The sequence below is a fragment of the Mauremys reevesii genome, linkage group 5 (genome assembly GCF_016161935.1).
Source record: "Mauremys reevesii isolate NIE-2019 linkage group 5, ASM1616193v1, whole genome shotgun sequence".
Classification (NCBI taxonomy): Eukaryota; Metazoa; Chordata; order Testudines; family Geoemydidae; genus Mauremys; species Mauremys reevesii.
The window spans coordinates 36,376,487-36,403,182 of NC_052627.1; the positions used below are offsets into that span (position 1 = coordinate 36,376,487).

Below are 26,696 nucleotides of genomic sequence, written 5' to 3' on the forward strand. Positions count from 1 at the left end.
GTTGAAGAGAACTTTAATTCCGTGTGAAGACAACATGCAGCCAATGAATTGACAGCTAGGTTAATGGATCCCTTTGCATGTGGTCAATATTATATGCCAAGAAGAGGTAAGTGTGAATTTTTTTGCATGTTTAATTTGCGCATCAGTTAATGCAGATTAAATTGTACACTTTACCATTAAAGTAATACTTTAATGACTGCACTCTTTATATACAGTTAAGTTATACAACACATATGAAGTAATACCAGCATTATCTTGTGCTTCTGGCAACCAGCTTCAGTTAGAACCTCTTGCAGCAAAGAGAAAATGAATATTTTTAAACAGGAACTATTGTACTGTTTCCAGTAAACAGCCATTGGGAAGAAACTGATTCTTATCCAGTATTAAAGATTAACTGATATTTCTAAATTAAACTAATTTAATTGCTAAATGTAATCAATTTAAATTAATGTTTAAAGAAAAAACTGATATCCTCCTTCACTTACAAAAGATCACCATAGATTTAAATATTATAAATAATATTTTAGGCAAAATGGTTTAAAATTCAATTGCTTGTATATTTGTCACTTTTAAATTTTAAAGCAATTGCTTCGAGTCAGTTTCTGCCAAGACAGGAGTTCAGGCCTTCAAAGGGGAAATACAGGATACCGGAGGCTGAAACACAGGTCTTGGGCATGGATCCAGCAAAGCACCTGAGCACATCCTTAATTTTAAGCACATGAGTAATTACACTTAAGTCACTATTAATATATTTAAAGTTAAGTAAGTGCTTACATGCCACTGAGATCCCACTCAGATTTTATTTTTAAGCACTTCCATTATTTACCTAAAAACAATATAAAATTCTGAGAAAGGAAAAAGCCGGAACCTCTCATAATCTGAATACCTTTGAATTTCTAGGCCAGGGGTTCAAAAACAAGAACTACTTCACATTTTGTTTCCAGGTTATGGCCAAAACCAGAGGAGGCCTGGTTGTTTTTTGTTTATTTTTCTAGTTCCACTTCAGATGTGGCCAAAATCTTAAGAGATTAGCTGCTTTTTCAATATTTCTGGCATTAATGCAAAAATCTTATAAGAACAGCTTACAGGATTTCCAGTTGTCAAATCTGATACCAACCCTTTCACCTAGTCATTAAATCTGTAACTCCAAGCCCAGCCTAAACCTAATATGAACAAAAACTCATCAACATACCTCTGATTTCAAGACACATTTGCAAAAGGTCCTTTTAAAGAGAATAAATTTTGAGAAACAGTATTAAAAAATAATATAGGTCAAACAGCAGAGTGTTTCAGAGAAGCTGCCAAAAATGATCAATTTATGAAACATACAGCCCATAACAGTCTTCAAGAAATTAACTAGTTCTCTTTGTGCAGCCAAATTATTATTATTTTTTAATTATGTAGGTTTCCATTTCTGACCTTGGAAAGGTTGGTAATTTTAGCTTACATGGTTCCTAAAATATGTTGTCTTTGAATTCATGCAAGCTGTCTAGAATTTGAAGTACCAGAACATGCTAGAACAATAGTACAACTCACATCCATAGGTGTATATCAAGAGGCCTATTTAATTACAGTTATATTAAAAAAACAACGGACCCACCCCTTGTTAACATAAAGTGCTTTGTTATCTAATATCTAGGGCATTTGTCTATCCAGCCATCTGTTTCATATTGGACATGTGTGCTGAACTCAAATTTATGACCAAAATGTAAAATCTAAGAACTCTTTCAATGCTTCTGAGCATGCTTCCCCCGCACCCTCAATTGCCAAGAAGTGAACTGGGATTCTTACTCTTCCATTGCAAAGGGGACTTCTGTTGTCTTGGGAAAGACAGATAAGTATATCAGATAACTTTGAGGATGAAAATGTATTCTAATTAAGTGGACTGAGTCACTTTTTGCCCTAATCAAAGTCTCCTGCCTTCGGAGCCTTATATCTACATTCTTTAGATATGTGTTGTTGGAAATATTATGCATAGCAGCCCTGGAGAGAGGTCCCTGAAACCTTGTGGGAATATGCGACCTTACTATTATCAGACATCAAAAGCCACTATCTACAGGGACATGAAAAGGGATGCTGAAACATGCTGACTCCTGAAAACATGATTTTTCTTTCTCCTTATGTCACTACAAGATAGAACAAAGGTCACTGTGTGTATAGTAATAATTTGACACAATGCCGCCTCTTTCCTTTTCCAGGATATTTTCTAACAATCTGAATATTCTTCTATGTTAAATTGGTTTCTTCTTAGATATAACAAATTGCTATAAACCATATCATTCCATCAATTTTTAAGCAAAACTTCCCATTGAACTCTATGGAACTTCTGATTTGTTTTTGTTTGTTTGTTTTTTAATATCATGTTATGACTAATCTTAATCTGACACTATTTCCTGTACTATACTGATTTTGATTAGCTTCCTTCACTTATCAATAAAGAAATGCAACAACAATAATATGCTTCTGATGGTCAAAATTGACCCAGGGTCCATATTTTCATTATTGTGACCAAAAGATTCCACAGATCTGAGCTATATCTTGGAAGGAACTAGAAATGTAGCATTTTGCATGATATCATCAATAGAATGCAATTTAAGGCTCTGTTCCTCCAACTAAGTCAGTATGGGCAAAATCCCAATTACTTCAGTGGAACTCAGAGGGGGCTCTGTGTGGCCACATGGGTCTACAATGTAGTATAAACTGTAAGACTGGGGCCTTAAGTTGTAGTTATTTTCATACAGAGTATATCCTCACATATTCCTGCCTGATATATTAGTATATTAGGTTAATCCAAGGAGGCAAAACTGAAGCATGATTTAATACTGGTTAGAGATGGGAGAAGTTTTCTGGGTTTTGCTGACAAAATGAAACAAAATTTTTAATTTCATTTCAAATCAGAAAATTTTGGTTTCTTGTCAGTTTTTGAAAACTAAAAAAATTTCAGGTGAAGACAAAGAGGAGACTGCAGGGAAAGAGAGGGGTCAGACATACACTATGCACATGCCAGCTTCCCCACATCTTCTATGTGAAATAGTTATGACTGTGGTCTCTGTTTCGGAGAATGCGAGTACAGTACTCTGTTTGGGGAAGGGACTGTCTTCCTCTGTGTATTCGGAAAGTGTATTTTGGGTGCTACTGCAATCTAAAGCTATGGACTAATAATGTGTGGGTCCACCTCACCGAGCTCTTTGCAGGATCAGAGCCCCTGTGTTTGTGAAGAGCCTACCCCACTGGAGCTCTAATCTCATCTAGAGCTCCTTGGCTCTCGTAGAATAATAATAATATTATTGTAAGTACAGTCAGAGCCATAGTACTTTGCAGCTTTATGGCAATGGTGGTAGAATTACACCCTGACCTTATAATCAGCTCCCCACATCAGAATGGAAAAATATAGTAATATATCTAAGAAAAAGAGGCAGCAGTTTGGGACACCGTTGGCCTGTTAGTGCATAATCTTGTCACTGTTGCCCTCAACCTCCTTCCCACTTCTCTCCTCTTGGTCACACTCACTGTCTTCTCTTAAACTCTACTGTGAGCTCTATGGGGTATGTCTTCTAATAAATATGTACAGTGCTTAACACAATGGGGCCCCGATACTAATTGCAATCTTTATTTGTTCTTTATAGCACATAATAGGAATGGAGCATTTTTTATAAATACATTGTGAAGGATGTGGGGCTGATTTGTAATAATTTGAGTACTGGGTGTTCCCTGGTTATTGGGATAGTTTCTGTATGGGTATTTTGGATTACTGGAATGTTTACAACAGTATGTCCATAAATTGGTTTAATTTAAAGCAAGGCTTTTTGGGGAACTGAGAGGAGAGCAACACAATGACCGCAGATAAAGCCCTCTCCCAGTAAAATTGTCAGGGGTCATAATCGCCAATGCCTGAGCTTTAAGCTGCAAAGATGCTACTTTCAGGTGCCAGTCAAATTACAAGACTTGTTTTCCCAGTACTGGGAGCCAACTGATCAAACGGACTTGAAACAGTTAAACAGGAACTCTCTGTCTAGAGGTGTGAGGGAGCTGTTCCCAGAGAACAGACTGCCACAGACACAGAAATGAGGCTGGGGATCTGGAGAAGTTAGGTCTTCCTAAACTTCCAGGGTGGGGCGGTAAGCTTTAGGAAAGATAGACATGCACTTAGTCCTTTTATTGTTTTAAATCCCCTTTTCTCTTATTCTTTGTTCCTATTGTTAAGATTAAACACCACATTGGTTTAAGAAAACTACTTTGGGTCACTGTATTTACCACTGGTCACAGCTCCCCAAGAGAAAACGTATAGGCGCTGAACCCAGTTGGACCTACCGGGGAAGCATAGTCGACCCACAGCGTGCTGTAGCCTGGGACATGGTATAAGAATGGGAGAACTGCAGGATTGCATGCCACAGAAAAGGTAAGGGCATAACACCTCTGGGGGTGAACTCAGAGAGACCACAGACCGGGTCAGAGGTGCAGCTGGCCCTGACATACATGCTTTAGTTCATTTCTAAGGTTAGAAACTCTGTTTCCCCACTAATTTAAAATATTCCTTGTGCCTTGTAATGTGACAGGTCAGAAGCTGATAATCAGATGCTGCCCATGTCATAGAGACAGGAAGCACCCCAAGACGTGCCCTCAACAGGAACTGGTGGCAGCTGGACAGTAGAACACATATGACATGCCTGCATGACAAAACATTCCTTTTGATCTAACACAGTGGTTTGCAACAGGGGGCCGCAAGCAGGTTTCAAGGGATCCACCAAGCAGGGCCAGCATTAGACTTGCTGAGGCCCAGAGCAGAAAGCCGAGGTCACACCGCATGGGGCTGAAGCCTGGGGCCCCAAGCCCCGCCACCAGGGGCTGAAGCCATAGCCTAAGCAACTTGGCTTCGCGGGGCCCCCTGTGGAATGGGGCCCCAGGCAATTGCCCTGCTTGCTACTCCCTAACACTGGCCCTGGCTTTTATATGCAGAAAAACAGATGTGGCATAGGTAGGCGTGGAGTTTAAATATGTTGAGGGGTGGGGGTGGGGGGGGGTCCGAAAGAAAGAGGTTGAAAAATGGGAAGGGAAGACAACTTTTTTTTTTTTTGTTACTTGTTCAATTAATTCTTGCTTGTATTTATTTTGCTGTTGTTTTGGCTAACCTAACTGTTAAGGGACTTCAAAATTTGCAGTTTTCTGCTACGTAATTCAACTGAGTCTGTCACAGAATCTGTCCCTAATTACTGTGTAATTCTACAGGTCCTGATTGCAGTACAGTTTTCAGTCTGGTTATGGAAGGCAGATGAGGTAGTTTCACTGTGGCAGATAATGGAATGGTGGATAGGAAAAAGTGTTGCCTCCAAACTGTATGTGAAGCATAAAATGTGAAAATAGGGGTCTCTTTAAGGAATATGGGGTGGGAGAGGGACAGCTATTTTGATGTAACTGGTTATTCTGACAGGTAGGTACTGTAGGTGTAGATGGTTAATAAAAGAGAAAAGGAATTGGAGGAGGGGCTGCTTATGGATTGGTGGCTCTTATGTATTAGTTCCAATATTAATATGTAGACGGTGCAACAAGACAGTGGAGTATGAGGCTTATACTGGAAATGCAGATGTAGAAGAAGCATGGTATGTGGATGTAAGAGAATCTTAGGGGAAGATCTTGTGTGGTCAGGGATAAGGTGTGAAAGCAAAGAAGAGTGAAGGTTGTTTGTGAAACCTGATCTCTGAGTTCCCTGACTTTCAAATATTTAGGAGTTTTTTGTTGTATGTACAATATTCTAATTAGGTCCTGTATGTTCCAGGCATGGTGTGCGAATAGATATCAAATGCGGTTATATGTATTTTCATTCACAATCTTAACTAATGAAGTTTTACGTTTCAGAATTTTTAGTCTTTTTCAAGTTTTGCTGAACTATCATGACAATGCACTATCATAATTATTTATAAAATAAACAATTCCACCATAATCTTCAAATAAAAAAAAAAAACTTCATCAGCTATGGGTTAAGACTACATCTCCTGCCAGGGGAGCCTTTCACGTTCCCAGGCCTGAGCAGAGATATTGAGCTCTCATCCTCCGAGATCCTTTGTCCCCACACATAAGCCTGTTGTTCCTCTCAGGTCTCCAAGCAACCCTGATAAATCTCACCTGTCTCCTCAAAATCCAGCTCAAATGTTATTGTCTCCCATATCCCTTTCCCTCTAGCTGTTCCCTCCAATACATCCATACTCTGATGCTCATCCCCCAAAGTCACCTCTCTCTTATTTCAATTTCATACTCCCTGCTGCACAACCTCGTTCCCAGATATGTGCAGGAGAAAACAGGTGATTCAAAGATAAAAGCCACAATTCAACAAAGCACATACTTTAAAACTTAACTGAATTTAAGCATGTATTTAAGTGATTTGTTGAATCTGACCCGTAGCCAATAGAAAAACTTCAACCAATAATGGAAATTAAAACTTTCAAAAAAATTAATTTTTCTTTAAAGTGACACAGTTAGTCAGGAAGGCAGACTGGCAGTGTCAGGAAAGGGAAGTAGCAGATGGACCAGAACAGTTTTCATTGGCAGATCTTGTGAATCTCAATTACATTATCTCTAAGCTGGGAAATAAGTCTCTGTATTTTAATAAACGTTCAGAATTGGCCTATGTTGAAGATATTGTTAGACTGTGTTAGAGAAATTTGGAGCTTGCAAGGACTGTGGTTACACAGAAATATGAGGAAAACAGGTCAATCTCAAAAATGGGGCATTTTAAATGTTTCCTCTACAAAAGTTAGCAAATATTTTCCTCCATATTCACTGAAAATTGTTCTTGTGCCAAATTTGGAGACTAGGAAACTGGGAAATAGAGGGATTTTAATACTACTTTTAAGTGAAAATCTCAATTCAATTTTAACTGTAACAGTCACTTCTGATGCCTCCAAAAAAAATTATTGGTGATACACTTTGAGAGTTGGATGTTCAGATACTCCTTTACAGTTTCTTTGGTTCCTATCCATTTCACTGCAGGGATTACAAACAATGGAGTCTGCAAAGGGATTCAAGTTTGAGACATGCAAAGTATGCTTTCTTTGTAAGCACACCTTTCACATTTCTTGAACTGGACCCCAATGGTGAAGTTGACAATATATCCAGGCTTTGCCAGCAGATCTTAGAAGTATTTTGAACTAGAGTCCTCTGTCCAGACTGGAGTAGTATGAATCAGGATTACCTGGTTTATGAATTTAACCAGATCTTCTGGGTATCTGCCAAGTTTATAATCTAGTTTGAACCACAGCTATTTGTTTTAAGGATTTTTACAAGATCACCAGTGTTTATGTATATCTTAAAAGTTCCCTAAACCAGAGCTACTTGGATCACAGATTTTATAGGATGTCTTTAAAACTTTGAAGCCTCCTTCAACTACAGCCATTTGTTTTACAGTGTTTACAAGTTCCAATGGGCAAATCTATGGCACTTGTAAATTCTGTGAAACAGATCTACTCCTTTTGGTCCAAAAGGAGAACGCTGAAGTTCAACTTTCCATAGAGTGTAATTCCATTTTTTTTTAAACTGTACCTTATCAATAGGGCCCTACCGTATTCATGGTCCATTTTAGACAATTTCAAGTTCATAGGATTTTTAAAATAATAAATTTCATGATTTCAGCTATTTAAATCTGAAATTTCATGGTCTTGTAATTGTAGGGGGTCCTGACCCAAAAGAGTTGTGGGGGTGGGGTCATAAGGTTATTGTAGGGTGGGCTGTGGTACTGCTACCCTTACTTCTGCACGGCTGCTGGCGGCGGTGCTGCCTTCAGAGCTGGGCAGCTGGAGAGCAGCAGCTTTAGGCCGGGAGTCCAGGTCTGAATAGAGAGCTGCAACGAGCAGCAGCACAGAACTAAGGATGGCCTGGTATGGTATTGCCACCCTTACTTCTGCCCACAGATCTGGGCCCTCAGTCAGCAGCGGCCACAGTCCGGCCGCCCAGCTCTGAAGGCAGCAGTGCAGAAGTAAGGATGGCAATAGACACCATGCCATCCTTACTTCTGCGCTGCTGCTGTCAGCAGCTCTGCCTTCAGAGTTGGGCTCCCGGCCTGCAACTGCCGCTCTCTGGCCACCCAGCTCTAAAGTCAGCACAGAAGTAAGGATGACAATACCACAACCTCCCTAAAATAACCTTGTGACCCCCTGCAACTTCCTTTTGTGTCAGGACCGCCAATTTGAGAAACACTGGTCTCCCCCCTTGAAATCTGGTCTTTTGTGTGCTTTACCCTATACCATATAGATTTCACAGAGGGAGACCAGATTTCATGGTCCATGACGTGTTTTTCATGGGCTGTGAATTGGTAGGTCCATATCTGTCAAAAATAAACCCATGGAATAAAGCTCATACAGATATAGAGATTGAAACAAATCTACAATTTCTAGATTATGCTGTTTTAGAAAGAGGGTTTAACAGAAAATCAACAGACCACCTAAAGAAAAAGATGCCACTTTCAAAATCCCTTATTGGGAAAAATGCCTTTTCCAAGTAACTCTCAAATTGTCATTAAAAAGTTCTGACTTAGCTAGAGAACACACATCAACAATTCAAGACAAATTACTCTGTTTTATTTTCTAGGAACTTAGGGGTTCGTAATCACGCTTACAATGGAAAACAAACTACAACCTAAAAGGTAATGAATGCCTCCAAAGTTATAGATAGCAAGGGCTCTCACTTCCTTAAGGCACAGCGTGCCAGTAGGCTAGTCTATGGTGGAAAGTGAGTCTTCTATTATCTATAAAACAGAGTCAACATTTCCTATCTGTGGTTAATCCATAAACTGATACAAATAACAAAAAAAAATCATTTTCCCTTATATTTTGCTAAAATAATTAGATGTGAAGAAAACCAGTGTATTTGTTCTAGTCAGAGTGCATCGACCAGTATAGTAGGCTGTACTGTCATTTCCCAAAACAAAACCAGTTTGCAGCAAAAAAAAATTTGAATCTTTAAAATGCTGACACTGAAATAACTAGTTCTAGACTGTATCTTTTTTTTTTTTTTCCTTTCATCAAAATTTCCTGGAAGCCTGCAATTCTGAACTTCTGAAGAAGCCAAAGCAGTTAGATTAGGTCTGACTAATCTTCCCTAATCAGCATTGCTCCTGTGTTGAAACCACTGTTTACGTTCTTTTGTTCCTAAAGAGGCCTAGTAGTTTTGTCTATACCATTAGGTTAAAGGTTTCATTCAAAAATTATGTCTCCTGAGAGCACAATATACAGAAGTAGTTTAAGAAGAAGTCAGCAAGGAATGTGTGTCTATCTACAAAACTGAAATAAAATCTGGGAGAGAAAAAAAGGAAGCACAAGAACAGATGAAATCTGAAGAAAACAAAGCAGTAATAATGGAAATGAGCATGCTACCAAGAAGAGAAGCAAAAATAGAAAAGAACAAAACCCCCTTGGGGGAAGTGCATATAGGGGGAGAACTAGGAAAAGCAGAGGGAAGAAATGAATGAGTGTAATTATGAAGACAAAAGGGACTTGGGAACATCATAGAAAAAAGTTAAGAAAATAAACCAGAAAAGCAGAATAAGTAAGACATGAGGACTCCCCCCCCCCCCTCCCCAATTCTTCAGTGTATTTTGAGTCTAGCCTGGTAATCCTATACACAAGTTTTCAACCTTTCTTGAGTAAAATTAGTTAATTAGTGGTGAATTATGAGCACTTCTCTTAACTATTAATGTAAAATAATGTTTGTTTTAGGGAAGGAGTGGGATACCGATCGTAGTAATCCGACAGTGGACAAACCTGTGGAGTTAAATCCATGGCAGCTGTAGAAGAGGTTGGTTGCTAACCCTCTTAGCTCTATTATAAGTGCAGTACAAATATTTTGCTTTTCCAGTCTGGCAACACCAATTCTCACCATAGCAGAGTCTTCCATGTTCCACTATAGCATGTGCAGGTATTGAGAGGAGCAGTAAAAAGAACCTTCTCAGGATGGAAGAATATTTTCATCTACTTCCACCCTCCTGCCACTATATTAGACTTTAAAAAAAAGAAAGAAGAAGTTCATCCCATTTACCTTCTTCCCCAAAGTCACACTGCATGCAGCCTCACCTGAAACACACTTCAGCTCCCTCTAAAGGATGAACAGAAGGAACTTCTTGAAAACAGGGACTGTATCTTTGCCAATCTGTGCCATCCACAATCTGGATCTCATATGTTATAGCTCAACCACCAGGCTGACCCGAAGCCTGACACTTCCTGAACATATTTAGCACATTGTACATTTTTGCAAGGAAACACACACACTGAATTAATGAGTACAGACTAGGCATGGAAGAACGGGCCCTGAAATTGGCAATGTAAATCTCTATTCAACTCAGGTCTCTCTTTAGCATTGGATTAAGGTAGGTAACAAAATGAGAACAGATACATGAGGAATATTTTAATTAAGCCAGACATCTAGATAGGAGAATTGATGTTTTGTGTGTATGTTTTTTAAGGGCATACAGATGCTATTGTTTTGAGTGCTGTAGAAAGACTTAAGAAATTTAGATGCAGACCCCCACTCGGAACTGAAGTCTACAATCCAGAACATCTAATCTGCAGGTAGAAATTAATATACATGATAAAAATAAATTGTACCCATATAAAATATCAGATAATGTTTTATAATAAAGTCTTTTAGAATACAGTCTCTATACAAGATAGATACTACATAAAGTTGCACTGCAGGAGGTTAGACAAAGAGATGAATCTTTAAACAGTTGGCTACAAAATTCCTTGCAAACCAGGGATACTATGGTAAAAAATGCACAAGTAATGTTCATTAGAAAAGGCACAGAAAACAATAGCAGTGACTGTCATCCAAAGTACTCAAAGTGCTGTACTTCCAAGAACAGTTAAAGAAACCTAGCATGCAAAAGGAATGCTTAATGCTAAAAATTGAATATTTTTTAAAGTCTGAATTAATAATTTTAAATATAAATCTAAAGGACAAAGGCACAATTTTGGGAAGGGCAAATATTAATTCAAACCAACAGAAGCAGATCATTGCCAGGAGAATGACTACAGAGGAATAATCAGTTGGTGCCTCTGAGATAGGAAAGGCATTCTAACAGCAGACTTCGCACAGACTGACATGTACATATGAATCTCTTTAATGGCACAAATCTTTTGATTGGAATATGAATGTTTTCCAGGGCTTCCATTTTACATCATTAGTGTATGAATCTACTAATCCCATTCTGACCTGCTTATTAAGTGTAGAATATTCAGTATGTTTAATCATAAAACAGATTTAGTACTCAGTGCCACAAATACTTGATTCTCAAGTATGATTTACCAAGTTAATAGAAGCTTGAGGAAGAGATCTAGTGCTGCAAAAAGTCATCCTCAATACTTACTTTCTGAGAAGTTCCAACAGTTACGCAATGCACAAATAAAAAAAGGAGAGCACACTGGAATTGAGCCAGGGAAGCTACTATATTGATTTTGTGAGCTTAATCATGAGACCCTAAACATCCAAAGTCATCATTTGCTCTAAAAACGTAACAGAAAACAGCTAGCTGGCTAACCTGGGGGGATATGCAACTTTGATTTCCATCTTGGTCACTGGCTCCTCAGAACAACACGAGCTGCTGTAGAGGAGGTTATAAGTTTGCCATTAACCTGAAAGGCAGCAGAATCAGATCCAGATGTGTGACGGGGTGGGGAAAAATAAGTGAAGCGGGTTCCTTTTGTTGCTCAACAGCAACTCCTTTGGACAAGTAAGGAACATCCTTGACGGATTCTGAAGGGAATTCCTTTTGGTTGTCTTATCACTGCTAATAATGTCATAATTATGCAACAAGCTTTGGCTAGAAAGATTCCGCAAGCAATTTACAAACTCACCCACAACTGGAATGGAGCCTTTTCCAGAGTAGAATGCAGCATTTATTCTGCACTAGCAATTTGATCGTGACACTGGGATAAATATTCCTACTCTTGTGATCAGTGTAATTAAAAATCACCTAGTAAGTAGCCAAGGAGTCGGCTTTTCATCTAAGATAAATGAGACATCCAGAACCCTACCACAATGTCAAGGCAGAGGTTTAGTACCTGCCTCCGAGAAAATAATTAATTATATTTAACAGTTACATAGACTTTTTCCTCTTCCAAGCACTTTATAAAAGTGAAATAATCTTCACAACTGCCCTGAAAGGTAAGTAAGCATTATCCCCATTTTACAGACAGGGAAACTAAGGTATTGAGGTTGTTTCTATCCATGGAAATCTTTGTTTAGTAAAAGGCAAAAGATTTATGTGGTCTCAAAAGAACCCAGTGACTTATCTAAGGCAGCAGCAGGAGTCTAGTGTCAAATCTAAGATTATGAATTGAGGAATTGCTGACTCCTTATCCTATGTTTAGACTATTAGACCAGGGGTTCTCAACCTTGTTCTTTCTGAGGCCCACCCAACATGCTATAAAATCTCCACATCCCACCTGTACCACAACAACTGTTTTTTGGCATATAAAAGCCAGGGCTGGCATTAGAGGGTAGCAAGCAGGGTAATTGGCTGGGGCCCCATGCCACTGGGGGCCCTGCAAAGCTACATTGCTCAGCCTTTGGCTTGAGCCCCATGCAGTGCGGCTCCAGCTTTCTGCCTTGGGCCCAAGTGAGTCTAACACTGGCCCTGTTTGGCGGAGCCCCTGAAACCTGTTCATGGCCCCCCAGGTGACCCCAGACCACCAGTTGAGAACCACTGTATTAGACTACAGTATCACTGCCTCTCTGGCAGAGGTACACCGTCTTCAATTCCTGGTGCAGCCCAAGGAGATAGTGTCCTCAGCACTCACACCACTGGGCCATAAGGCAGCACTAGTTTCTAGATCAGTGTGGGTTTTCTTTGGCAGTCTCCATCAGCCTACAAGCTTTGGGAGTTAACAGACAGATAATACGACGACGGCAGTTCTTCACTAGACACATGGTGACTTAAAACTAATGGGGTGGGGCTAATATGAAGATCTTTGGGGTTCCAAAAAGTATGCAGAGGAACACCATAGGTGAGAATGGAACATCAAGTAATCTTTGTAATGTATTATCCACTTGTCTATTACAGAAACAAAAGTGGGGGGAAAGGTAGTCTGCTGACTGACCTATATGGCCGCTTGCTCCAAATCTCCTTTAATACTTACAGAATCTGACTTCCACTTAAGAAATCTGTATTCAAATACTGTAAAACAAATTATATTTGAGGAGTACATTTGGTTTATTAAATTGACATTCAGCCTACCTAAGGCCAGCCTGCCGGATTAACTGGCAATATCACAGGAGCCCACAGAAACTTTGCACTGTGATTTTAGAGAAGAAGGAAACCCGCTATTTTAAGTTCAGAAATAAGGTGCCATTACTATGTTCAGCATCCTGCTGTCTCACCCCTGTTCCCAGCCCTTAAGTGACCAAGACACCGAGCTCAGCCCAGTAACAACACACCCTGTAAACACCCTGCCAGTCCAGCACGGAGCAAGTCCCTACCCGTCTATTTCATGGACTGGTCTCTGGTTTGACACTCCTCGTGGCCACAGCTGTGCTCTTTACCCCGTGGCTGGGTGGAGACACCCTCCCCCCATTCCCTTCAGAGCATACACAGCCCTTGCAAAAGCAATCTGCACCCTGAGCCTCCTCGGCCCTCAGGGGAGACGACAGAGCTACTGAGGAAGTTGCATGAAGTCGTCTTCCTCCTCCTCCTCCTGCCCGTCCGACAGAGGGAGGAGGGAAGCAAGGGGCCGGCCTTGGGAGGGAAAGGGCCAGTGCGACGGGGGAGAGGATGCAAAACAGGGAGCCGCACAGAAGCCACGGAGGGGGGAAGGGGAAGGGGGATGGGAACAGGAGCAGCGGACTTGTTTCGGCATCATGGCCCCGTCCCTCCTGCCTCCCCAGCCCCGCCGTGCTGCAGAGCAATGCCAGAGAGGGCGGGGGCAGAGGCAGACGCGTAATAAGGCGATAACTTTGGGGGCCCGCCGCCCGGAGCCGGGCTAGACCGCGGGGCGGGGGGAGGGAGAAGGTGACTTACCCATGTTCCTGCCAGGAGGAGAGCAGCGCTCTGGGTGCTGCTCAGGGGAGCTGCCTGCGCCTCTGTCCAGCGGCCGGGGAGGGACACGCGGGAGCCGCGGGGACCTGGGGCGGTGCGGCTGCAGCAGCCGGCGGCCAGGGCTGGGCGGGGGGGAGGAGGAGGCGGGCAGCCGGGGCAGCCCTGGAGCAAGTGCCCGTCGCTGGCGCCTCGGGGTGCGGGCGGCGGCGGCAGGGGTGGGGGCTGCGCGCGTTCCAGGGCCCGGCCAGCCCCGCCGCTGCGGTCGGGGAGGGGAGGCGGGGAGCGAAGCGGGAGCTCGGCTCTGTGTGTGTGTGTGTGTCTCGCTGCCTGCCGCTGCTGTGTCGATTGGCTTATGAGTCAGTGTATAGTACATCCGGGCAAGGCCCTCCTCTGGAGACACCCGGCCCAGCGACACCCAGAGACCCGGGAGGAGGAGCTGCGGAGCCAGCAGCGGCACCCGCGCAGATACACAGTAGCCGCGCCAGAGAGGCTGCAGAAAAGTAGCTGCTTCTCCGCGGTTCCTCCCGCCCCGTGAGCTCCCGGGCTGGCCGTGCGGCGGGGACGATCGGGTTTCACTCCGTGCCCGTGCGGCTTCACTCTGCGCCTGCTGCTGTTTATTATGAATACCTGGATGGGAATCCATAGCGCGCTTTGCAGACAAACTGAGCTCTTCCTGTCCAGAGCGCGGTACGGTGCCAGGAGTTTAACAGACCAGCCCAGGTCCTGTGAGGAGCTCCTCACCCATGGCCTCAGCCATGGAGAGGATTTAGAGCAGTTGTCATTTTGTATCAATTATTATTTATTTATTTAGTATTTATTTATTATTATTGTCTTATTATTTGCAAATCATATTAACAGATATGTTAAGGCAGCCAGAGACCATGAGGGAAGGAGATTTACATACAACATTGGGCTATGCTATCCTATATGTCATCCTATAACGTTTAGCTCTTGTACTGTAGGATGTAGATACGCAGAGCCATGAAGGCCCATCTAGCCAGAAGGCCCATCTAGCCAGGTAATTAACTCTGTTTTAGAAAGATCTATAAAATGGGTTCATATTCTATCCTTGTAGACAGAGCTTGGCTGAAAAATATTCAAGACTATCTTTTTTTTTTAAAGTTCTCCCTCACCCTTCCCCACAGGAACCAGCCCTGGCTAGCACAACCACGTTACTGGGGTTTTACAGGTTTTAAGACTCTCGTGTTAAAGTGGCTTCAGGACAATGGCTAGTTTTCCACTGTAGTCAAGGCCCCAGTTGGAACCCAACCTAGTAAATACTGTATGTCTGAAGTGATTTACATCTTGGTCTATGCTAACAAGGAAAAGCATGTTCAACCAATGCTGTCTGAGCCTATGTTTCATTTTTTAAATTGATTACAGAAGAATAAATTACTGATTATTTCCTCTTTTAAAAAAGACTTCCAGCTATAAGAATGACACTCACAACCCTTCTACCCCTTTGATCCCTAAACGTTCACTACCCAAAACATAAAAAAGAGGAAATTAATCATTTTTCAAAAAAATAAAAACAAAAACTGTACCCAATTAGACCCTGAACAAGGAGCTGAGTCAGAGACATTAAGAAGTCTATTAGGGACTTTACTATTGCTATTGTTTTTAAATGGAAGGCACTCACATATTACTGTGATGGGTGGCAGTATAAAACCTTAATATAGATAGAATATTCAAGGTGTGAATGACACTTCACAGATATAAGATTTTAACAAGGTCTGCACCAAGGGAGTTTGCAATCTAATTTGTACAGATAACACAAAGACAGTGCCTGGTTTTTTTATTTGTTTGTTTTTAATGTTTAGAATAAATTGACCTCTTGATGGTTTTGTATTTGTTTGGGGGGGGTTGTTTTTGTTTTGAATGTTTGTAGTAAATTGACCTCTTCATAATGTTTTTTTCCTGCTTTAGAAATACAGAGCCAAACTTTCTTATCAGTTAAAATGGTACAATCCTGAAGTCAGTAGAGTTGCACCATTGTTACTGAAAGGAGAGTTTAAACTACAGTATAATGATGTGACTTAGCTTATTTTTCACTGGAGGACAGAACAATCTTTGGAGGACAGAATATGACCTCACTGCCTGAGGTGGCTGAAAGCTGAGAAACAACTCTCTCGTTTTAAGACCCTGCACTCCATTCCCTTTTATTAGGAGCTGGGAGAGCTGTAGCTCAGGTTGTAATCTGCATAAAGTCACATTCCAGGTCCTCCAAAGACTGCCAGAGTCTTCTAAGAAAAAGAGGCAAGTAAGAATGGAGTTAATGTAACAAAAAAGCCAACGCCTGCCTCCCAAAAAATGCTTATTTGACTGTCTTCATACCTTATAAAGGAAAACAAACAGTACATTATTTTGTGTTTTGGATTTTGACTTTAAAATGTCAACAAGGAGCAGTGGGACAATTAAGAGTGTGCACTGTTACATAGCACTCCTAAATCTTGCCCAAATATGAACTTGTTTTGCTATGGCTGAGGTTGGGAGCTGTTCTCTCATGATGAGATTTGCTGTCATGAAGAAGAGGAAGTGAAGACTAGAAATACATGTATCCAGAATAGGAGCAGCAGATGAAACTGGGAATCTTTAAGTACTTTTTCTTTTGTCTATTAGCAGCTACTGCAAAAGTATTGACAGTGGTAAAGGTTTATCCCAAAAGCCACATTGTGTGTCAAATTGGATTTGAACAAAACTATGACAAAGGTAGATGGAGTGATTTTGAACAGGAAGCAAGAACTTGATTTTGTCTCATTGCCTTTAATAGAAACAATTTAGAAATAAAGATGCCTTTCACTAAAAGAGAAACATTTGTGTTTGGTTCAGAGGTGGTGGGGGATGAAAAGAAGATGAAGTATCAGATTGGATTTTTAGGTGAACTTTGTGGTCAAACGAATCAATGTCCCTTTCTAAAATGCAAGAAAGGCAAAACATCTGACAAATTCCTCTCAAATAGATAAAACCACATGCTTTGCTGAATCTGAACCATAAATATTAGAACTGAAATTTAAATTCTTCTAAACAAAATGACGTGTATGGAACATAACATCTTCTCATGAGAGACTCTGCATGTGTGAAGCATTATTGAATTGAGGTTGTTTTTCTCCCAGAACATTTGGTCTCTGTAAAACTGGATATGGGATGATAGAAAAATATTTACTCATAAGGACTTCATATTATATTTGTTTGCAGTTTTTCTTCTGGGACCATTATTTTTGTAAAATTAGTAGGATGAGCTTTATGGAGTACTTTTTTTTCCAGTTCTTCCCCAGTAATATGTACCTTTGCCTGAATAATTACCTAAGAATAGTAAAACCAATTATGAATAATTGGTGCTTTGCAAGGCAAGTTCTGCTGATCTTAGTTGTATGTGTATTTCAATTGAAATCAGTGGGACAACTCATATGAATAAGGCAAGAAAAAAAATAGGACCAGCAACCTCACATACAACAGCAACTACAAATGCACCCCTAGGCAATACCAATATCCAGCACCCACCTCACCCTCCCGCTTGTTCCTTATTATTAACAAATTATGTATATTTTTATGATTACAGAGGATTGTGGGATAAATCAAGGAACAATTTGTCAGCCATTTTGTGGAATACAGACCAAAATAGTTTGAATCGTTGATTTAAATCATTGTAACCTTTGACTCACTAGAATGGACCTGCTCCCATTGAAGTGAATGGAGTTTTGCCATTGACTTCACTGGGAATAGATACAGGTCCAATGTGTATATCCATTTGTGTTTGTGTTCCTGTATGTATGTATTTACATGGTCAACTAATACGGAAAACTAATACATTAATCTTTTTTAGTAAAGTATTGGAAAAAATCATTTAAAAAGTTGCACGTGAGCTGCATGGGTTTGTAATTATTTTTTCCTAGTGTTTTAAAACTGCAAATTGTTTAAATAGAAACTTGATTCCTTTTTTAATCGGAAGTTTGCGTAATTTGACAGTTAATATAACATAGAGATTCTGAAATGATCCTAGAAGCAAACGGTTCCTGTATCCCTCTGCCCCATGAATGCTTCATCAATTTTCAGATCTCATCTAAAAATATATCTTTCCTCCCTGGTCTTTGCTTCTTAGTTTCTTTATCCTTCAGCAATTTTTTTTTTACTTGAACTACGTCTCAAATGTTTCTTTCAACTTGTTTGGAAAACAAGAGACTGTGAAAGCCTCTCTTCACTAATCTAGATCTGTAGGATAGGGGGAAGGTGCTGGCAGGATTTGGCAGATGCCCTTCTTCACAATTTTGTCCCATTTCCAAATGCATGGCATAAACCAGAGATAAATAAACCAGCTGACTATGGCCCTGATCCTGGTAAGACCTACACATGTACCTAACTAGACTTCAATGAGCCTACTTGCACATTTAAAGTTAAACACCCACATAAGTCTTTGCAGGATCAGGGCATTATTTGGTATAGGTGCCTCCTTATACTGTGAGTCCTTCCATGAGGGGTTTCTGTGAGCAGTGTCTCCTGAGAGAGTCCAGCTTCCAAGGAGCTGCGAAGAGGGAACTGGAGGCACAGAAGCTCCTTGCAGATGGTGCTGTTCTCTAGTAGATTCCAGAGAACTGCACAGATCTCAGGGAAATCACTGGTTTATTTGGAATGAACCTGCTGCTACTTCTCTGGAGAGAGGGCAAGCACTGTGTCTCTCCCATTCCTTACATACTGTAAGGAGAAAATTTCTGCAGTTGGAAATTCCTAGGGTCTGCTTCTCTATTGCCCTGTGCCTTATCTAGTAGTTTATATCAGGGCCAAAAGGGTACATAATACTACCAAATCAAAATGGTAGTATTTTTTGCAGAGATAAAGTGGGTGAGGTAATATATTTTATTGGCCCAACTTATTTTTGCACTCCATGTGGTGTAAATGGTTACATAAGGTGCAGTGCAAAAGTAAACCTCCAAGAGAGGAATTTCCAGTCTCCTGTGGTGCATGGGAATAACACAGGTAGGGGAGCCTGGCTCTCATTATTTAAAAAGCTTTGTGGGATGCAGTTTGTATGAAAGACAAAATAATTATGCATTGTATTTTATAAAGGGTTAGCAACTATGAAATACAGTGGATTAAGTTGACTAGGAAGGCCTGTGAGAATTTAATTAAAATTAATGAAATGATCATGTAGTTAAAGAGACATCAACAAGGAAAGAATAATTAAAAACAAGTGTTTTGGGAAAACTGGGAAATAGAAGGAGTGTATTATGTTTCTTGTGGGGTTAATGATAAAAATCAGAAAGAACAATGTTATATCCCATTAAATGCACACTGGGGATGGTTTAATTCCTTAGTGGGGAAGAGTGTGAGGGGACTTTTGGAAGAGATAGTAAGGGTGTGACTGCCCGGTGCTCAACAATGGAAATTTGTCTCTTACAGAGAAAATACCATGAAAATTGCACTTTGAATTGTATAATTATAAAATAAACGTATGCAGCAGCAATATACCTGTGTTCTCAACCATTGAGGATGGTTTTAAGACCTGCATTAGAATAGTGAAAACTGGGTCACTGTGACCTTCTGCTGCATATCACTTTTTGAATTTTCCTTTTCATATACTGTGTCAGCTTCAAAGGCTCAGCACATCTCCTCACCACTGGCTTAGCTTTCCTTTGAAAACTTCTAGCATATGTTCTCTCATGTAGTGTGGCACAATTCAGAAGAACCAAGAAGTATGTTAGGCGGAAGAGAACAGACATTGGATGCTGTTCCACTAGTGGCAAGAACACACTGGCTTTCCGCTTTATTTCTCTTAACAATGAGAGACGCTCACTCAACCCTGTTCAGATATACACCCTTAACATTATTCTAAAATGAAGGTTCTCAGCATTTCCAGGAAACAGCTTTGAATATTGTCATCTAATTTTAGTCATGTACAATCATCATGGTTTTTAATAAATCTGATTTGGCCATGGTTAAGTTATAGAAATGTGAAAATAACTGTGTATGCACTGTTGTGCATACAATAACTGTGTGTGCAGTGTTGTGAATCCATAATGCACAAATATATCATTAGTAATATGCATTCACCTCATATAACAAATGTCTGCTTTGGAACTGCTAGAAGTACTCTGTAACTACACACACACACTCTGAGCACGCCTACCAGATTGGGCCCACACAAACGCCTTAGGTGGTCGAACACCTATCTTCCCCTAGTTCAAGGATCATTAGCAGAAATCGGCATCTATCTCTAAGGGCATGGCTACACTTGCAGATGTAGAGAGCTGTGAGTTAAACCAGCTCTTGGAGACCACAGTAGGGAAAGTGCTGCAGTGTGTTCACACTGTCAGCTGCAAGCGCACTGGCGTGGCCACATTTGCGGCACTTGCAGTGGCATTGGGAGCAGTGCATTATGGGCAGCTATCCCACAGAGCACCTCTTCCCATTCTGTCATTGTGGCTTGTGGGAAGGGGGCAGAGGCTTGCGGGGGGTGAGATTCTGGGTCCTGTCCCAATTCCCCGTGATGCATCGGTTCACATCCCAGCAATCCCTGTGCTTCCGTCCACATTTGGTGCCATCTTTCAACGTTTTTTGTACTGCACGCTCTGTCTTCCCTTTTGGGCTGCGGGAATGGATCCCGAACTGCTGAGGAATATGCTGATGGGTCTCACCAGCACATCACGAATTGCAGTCGAGTTACTCCTTAAGCTACAAACTGACAGTGATGAGTCCAAGGATGATGCCGATTCGCATAACACATACAGCATGAGATTGCTTGTGGCATTCCCGGACATGTTCACTACTGAGGAATGCCACGCATTCCCGGACATGTTCACTACTGAGGAATGCCACTTTTGGGCTCAGGAAACAAGCACTGAGTGGTGGGATCACATCGTCATGCAAGTCTGGGATGATGATCAGTGGCTGCAGAAGTTTTGGATGAGAAAAGCCACTTTCATGGGACTATGTGCTGAGTTTGTCCGCACCCTGTGGCTGAAGGACATGATATTGAGAGCGGCCCTGCCAGTGGAGCAGCAGGTGGCTATTGCAATTTGGAAGCTGACAGCTTCCGATCGGTCGCTAACCAGTTTGGAGTGGGAAAGTGGAACCATTGGAATCGTGTTGATGCAAGTTTGCAGGGCCATTAATCGCATCCTGTTCAGAAGAACCGTGACTCCAGGTAACGTGCATGATATTGTGGCTGGCTTTGCACAAATGGGTTTCCCTTACTGCGGAGGGGCAATAGATTGGACGCATATTCCAATTCTGGCACCAGCCCACCCAGTCTCCGAGTACATTATTCAGAAGGGGTATTTCTCTATGGTTCTCCAGGCGCTTGTGGGTCACTGTGGGCATTTCATTTAAATTAACGCAGGCTGGTCTAGAAAGGAGCTTGACGCACACATCTTTCGGAACACAGGCTTGTTCAGGAAGCTGCAAGCTGGGACTTTCTTCCCAGACCAGAAGACCACTGTAGGGGAAGTCGAAATGCCCACTGTGATCCTTGGAGACCCTGCTTACCCTTAACGCTGTGGCTCATGAAACCGTACACCGGGAGCCTTGACAGCAGCAAGGAGCAGTTCAACATCAGGCTGAGTCGGTGCAAAATGACTGTGGAGTGTGCTTTTGGCTGTTTAAAAGGCCACTGGCGCTGTATGGGAAGCTGGACCTCACCGATGACAACATCCCCACAGTTATATCCGTGTGCTGTACTCGCCATAACATTTGTGAAGGAAAGGGTGAAAGATTCACTCAGGCATGGACCTCAGAGGTTCAACACCTGAATTTGAACTGCCAGAGAGCAGGGCTATTAGAGGGGCCCAGCCCAGGGCTGGAAGGATTAGGGATGCCTTGAGGGAGCAATTTGAGACTGAAAGCCACCACTAATGTTTGGTGCCCTGCACGGGAGTGAAGTGCAGTGGTTCCAATGTTAGTAGGAATCTGTGTTTGCTATGTATGATGCACTGACTTGCAGTGCCTGTTGCTTTCCTGGGCTACGGTATCTTTTACTTAATGCAATAATAAAGACGTTTTCAAAGCCAAAAAGTTCATTTATTGAAAAGAAACTTCATTTATTGAAAAGAAACACAACTGCTTGGGAAACAGAAAGAGCATGACACATTTGTGCTGTGTGGGACGAGGGAAGGGGTGTGGTGGGGAACAGGACAATCACAGATTTGCGTATGTCCTGTTATCATACTCAGCCTTCCTGTCTGGAGTGCTGTGCAATGAATGCTGCACAGGCAGGCTAAAATGCATGGTGATGGGGGTTGAGTGCACTGGATAAGGGTTGTAGTTTGCAGGGTTGGGTGGTGAAGCCACAGTTGTTGGAGGCAGCTGGTGGTAATAACCCAGATGTTGGGGAAAGTGGGTTGGCGGTGACATGGGGGCACAAGGGAAAGAGTTTTGGGACAAGGGCTGCGGGGGGTGGGGGTGTGGAAGTACTCTGCCTGCATTGCTATGAGCGCCTGTATCGAGTCCACTTGGTGCTCCGTGATGCTTAGCAGCGGCTCCGTGCTTTGGTGCCAGCGATCCTCATTCTGCTGGCGGACCCTTGTTTCACTCTTCTGCCACTCCTGCACTTTTTGATTTTCATTAAGGGACTGCTCATCACTTCATGCAGCAGGTCCTCTTTGCTTTTTCAAGTATGCTTCCTGATTCGTTGGAGTCTTTCGGCCATTGATAACAAGGACAGCCGGGATCTCACGGTTGCATCTGTAAAGCCAAAATGCAACACTTAACAGAGACAGCATTGTTCACACCAATCAGAGCAATGGTTCGTCTTTACTTAAGGAGAAGCACAGTGTACACAATAGCAGAAATTGCCGGTCCCAAAGCGAGTGCACATAACGCACAGGAGCCCCAAAATGGTGAATGAGCACAGGGGAAGGGGGACTGATTGTTTTACGGACGTACTGTCCTCTGGGGTTCTTTGCCATGGGGAGAGCCAACAGCTGCAGGGGGCCCCTATATTGAACACTGTCCCCACATTTTCCACAGGAGTTCGTCCTGGAAGATATCTCGCTGCTGAGGGTGACCTGGGAAGCAAGGGAAGGTCTTCTACTATGATGCGGCTTCCATCCTGGCCCATATGCAGCTTGCCTGTGTGCAGCAATGGTCCCCCCGCCAGTCATGGCACAGTAGAGCAGACATGTTAGCCTTGCTGGGACAAGGAGCACAGTAGCTTTCCCAAGGGACCTGCGCAAGCGGATTGCCCCGCTTTTGCATGAGACCTTTGAAGAGATCACTGAGGCTGATTACCGTGATGTGAGGGAGCACATCAATGCCCTATTCCGCATCTAGGCATGCATGCAGCCCTAACCCTCCTTGCCCCAAGAGCCCGCACTGAATAACTTCCTTCCCAAAATAAAAGCCACTTACCGGGCACCTCCTCTGGTGTTTGTCCTTCCCCAAGCACCATCCGCTGCGACTGGCTACCTTCCTCCTGGCTTGAAAATAGCTCTTGGCTGCATGCATCTAGGGATGCTGGGCTGTCTCCCTCCTCCTCAGTACCCTCGCTCCTGCTTTTCTCCTCCTCCTGCCTTGTTGAGCTTGGCTTTGAAGTGTCCATGGTGGGTCTGAAGTGTCCATGGAGTGGAGGTGGGGTCGCCCCCAAGTATTATATCCAGCTCTTTGTAGAAACAGCTGTTTGCCTTCTGTGCTTTGCAGTATGCATTCCGCAGCTCCTTCACTTTAATCCTGCACTGCAGTGCATCCTGGTCATGGCCCCTTTCCATCATGTCCCTTGATATTTGCCTGAAGATATAGTAATTCCTACCACTGGAGCGCAGCTGGGACTGGACAGCTTCGTCCCCCCAAACACTGATGAGGTCCAGCACCTCGCCATTGTTCCATACTGGGGTTCGTCTGGCGTTTGGGGCATGGTTACCTGGAAAGATTCACTGATAGCACTCCATGCCTGGCTGAGCAAACAGGAAGGGGATTTTCAAAATTCCAAGAGAATTTAAAGAGCGGGTCTCACAGTTGGTCACCTGAGGGGAGGGCAGTAGAGTTCAAAGTGATGACCAGAGTGGCTAGAACAAGCATTGTGGGACACTTCTGGAGGCCAAACAGAGCACATTAATAGACCAGGGTGTCCACACTGGAGCTGGGACGCTCCAGCCGGGGCGCAGCAAGCGTTATGCTTCTCATGGAGGTGAATTACCAGGAGCGCTCCAGCCGCGGAGTCCGGGCACTCTACGTGCCTTGCCAGTGTGAACATGTCATGAGTTAGGGTGCCCAGGGCTGCTTTAATGTGCTCTAACTCACAAGTGTAGCCATGCCTTAAGAAAGGTACATGGCTTAGAGCACCACCACCCCTTGCCCTCTCAGTCAGCATCTCCCATTGGCTAATTTAGGCAGCTCCTTGCCTAGCATAGTGTTTTTGTGGATTGTAGTCTAAGGTGCCTATCTCTCTCAATTCATTGTAAAGGAACTAGGCGCCTTACTCAGGCTTTGTGGATTGTAGTGTTGTTCCCATGGTTTTTCTAGGCACCACAATGCTCGGCGTCAAATGCCTAACTTCCTTCATGGATCTGGGCCTTAATGCCTATCTGAAATTTGGTAAAAAAACTCATAAGTAGTAGTACTGTTTGTGAAATCAGTTGAAATCCAGGATAGATATGTCACTGAGTAAAGCTTGCGGGGAATGAGAACTTCCACAAGGATAAATCAGTTTCTTTCTTGACCTGAGGAATACCTAGCAAGGAAGGAATTAGTCATTAGTGGCACCCAAAAAGGCCTTCATAGTTCTGGATGCACTGCCTTTTATTCCAGCTGTATGGCACAATATATTTGGGGGAAATGCCAACCAGGCAAAACAGTTATGGAAAACAAAATTGAAGGCAAGAAACAGTAGCAAACCTATGGACAGCGTTAATGAGCTTGAAAAAGGAATCTAAGTTCAGTGTTAAAAAGTTATGAGTTAAAAGTAAAACTTCCTTTGAAATATCTTTTGAATTCTGTGTTTTATGCCTAGTTCTTTTAATCTGCTTTTCTTAAAATGTGCTTAGAGATGTTTGATTAGTCTGAGGGGGTAACTTTGCTTATAAGTATACTTTCAACGTAAAACTCATATTTTAAAAATTATGTATTTGTTTATAATACTCTCATATTATTAAACCTAGAGATTTTTAAAAAATCAAATCCATTTGTATCTCACTATTTTGTGCTGTTTATTTGCTTTTTGCAGTACAGTCAGCCTAAACTGTGAAACAGAAGTATCTACCACCTGTAGCTTACAAGTTTCTGATATGTTTAACACTGTAGTATTTAAGCATCATATCCAAGAATTATTAGAAACTCTACTGTAGTCTAATTAGGACCAGTTTTGTTTGTTTGTGTTTTTTTGTTTGGGTTTTGTTTGGTTGGTCATCCTAGGACACTGTTGCCTTTCTGAAGGATAATTTTGGGTGCTGATTGCAAAGAAAATATATCTATCCCTTTGAGCTGCCACCTTTCTTGGAGGAAGGCCTCAAGTCTCGCACTTCTGGACATGGTAAGACTGTGGCAGGAACGGGGAGTTCCATAGGTGAGGGCCCTCAGCTAATACCTTAAATGCAGCAAATAGGCAAATGCTGAGTGGAACCCTCGTTATTGTGTAACCCTCTAATCGGAGAGAGACAGCTGGGGAACAACTGACTGTTCAGCTCCACCCCAATCTACTCTCCGCCCTGCTGCTTCTCCTCCTTCTCTCCTCCATAAGCAGTTCTGGAGGTCACTTTACTCTGTGGATGCAGGTAATATCTCTGCTTCACAACACGTGTGTGTTGAGGAAGCAGGGATGTCTGTCATTGTCAGACCCATATTATTTCAGTGAAAGTTTTAGGCAGAAGTATGGCTCATTCCTTATTTTATCAGAACCAGTTAGTCTGTGTACTACTAGCAAATGAAGGAACTGAAAGTTTACCCATTTGTATTGGGGTATTCGCACACCAGCCTGAAAGGGGTTAATGAGGCTGCAAAGGGGCCAGTTAACCAGGTAGGCCACAGCTGAGGGGAATGAGGTGGCCTAAGTAATCCTCTGAATGACCACTTTGCCGACTTTCACAAGCAGGGCTAGGGAAAGCCAGGAAGTCATCTGCAGCCACTGGCTGGAAGTAGGGTAGTGTGTTTGAGGCTAGAGTTCAGTATTCTGTAGTTACTCCCTGGAAGGAGGGAGTTTGAGCTGATATCCCCGGGGGAAGGGAATCAAAAGCTGTAGGAAGGAACAACAGGGTCTGAGGGAAAGCAGACTACAGTTGTCAGGTATAGGGTCCCCAGACTGGAACCCAGAATAGTGGGTTCCCCTGCTGGCCACTGGGAAAGTGGCATCATGACAGCAGGAAGACTATAGTGACCTGGTCGGAAGGCCAGGCCACAAAGAGTATCCTGAGTTGCAGAGAGCAAGAGAGAGAGACAGCAGGGCACACAGTGAGCACCAGAGAGGGGCGTCAGACCTGGGTGAAGTTAATCCCCTAACATGGCCACAACTAGAGGGTGCCTCTAGCTGTGAGCAGAGCACCATAGGACACCATTGTTTCTTATACTGAGAAGAAAGATCTGAAATAGGCTGAGTCTGAAGAACCAGGAAAATTAGTACCCATTTTACAGCTGTACCGTTGCTACCAGTGGTGTTAGGACACGAGCATCTTTACTCCCGTGCCATGGAATGACTGAAAAATGTTATACAAGATAATGCTGAATGATGAGTAATGAACTTTTGTAACAAATTGTTGGACAA

At 42.5% G+C, this 26,696-nt stretch overlaps 1 protein-coding gene across 3 annotated transcripts in view; it reads right to left on the bottom strand.

Moving 5' to 3' along the window:
* RAP1GDS1 (Rap1 GTPase-GDP dissociation stimulator 1) overlaps positions 1-14,353 on the bottom strand; it is a 178,118-nt gene extending 163,765 nt beyond the window's left edge. For all 3 annotated transcript variants that reach the window (XM_039540359.1, XM_039540360.1, XM_039540357.1), the window contains exon 1: positions 14,000-14,353. In XM_039540359.1, coding sequence (XP_039396293.1) covers positions 14,000-14,003 — 4 coding nt within the window. In that variant the 5' untranslated portion in view covers positions 14,004-14,353. The remainder of the gene's footprint in view (positions 1-13,999) is intronic.
* Positions 14,354-26,696: the final 12,343 nt, after the last annotated feature.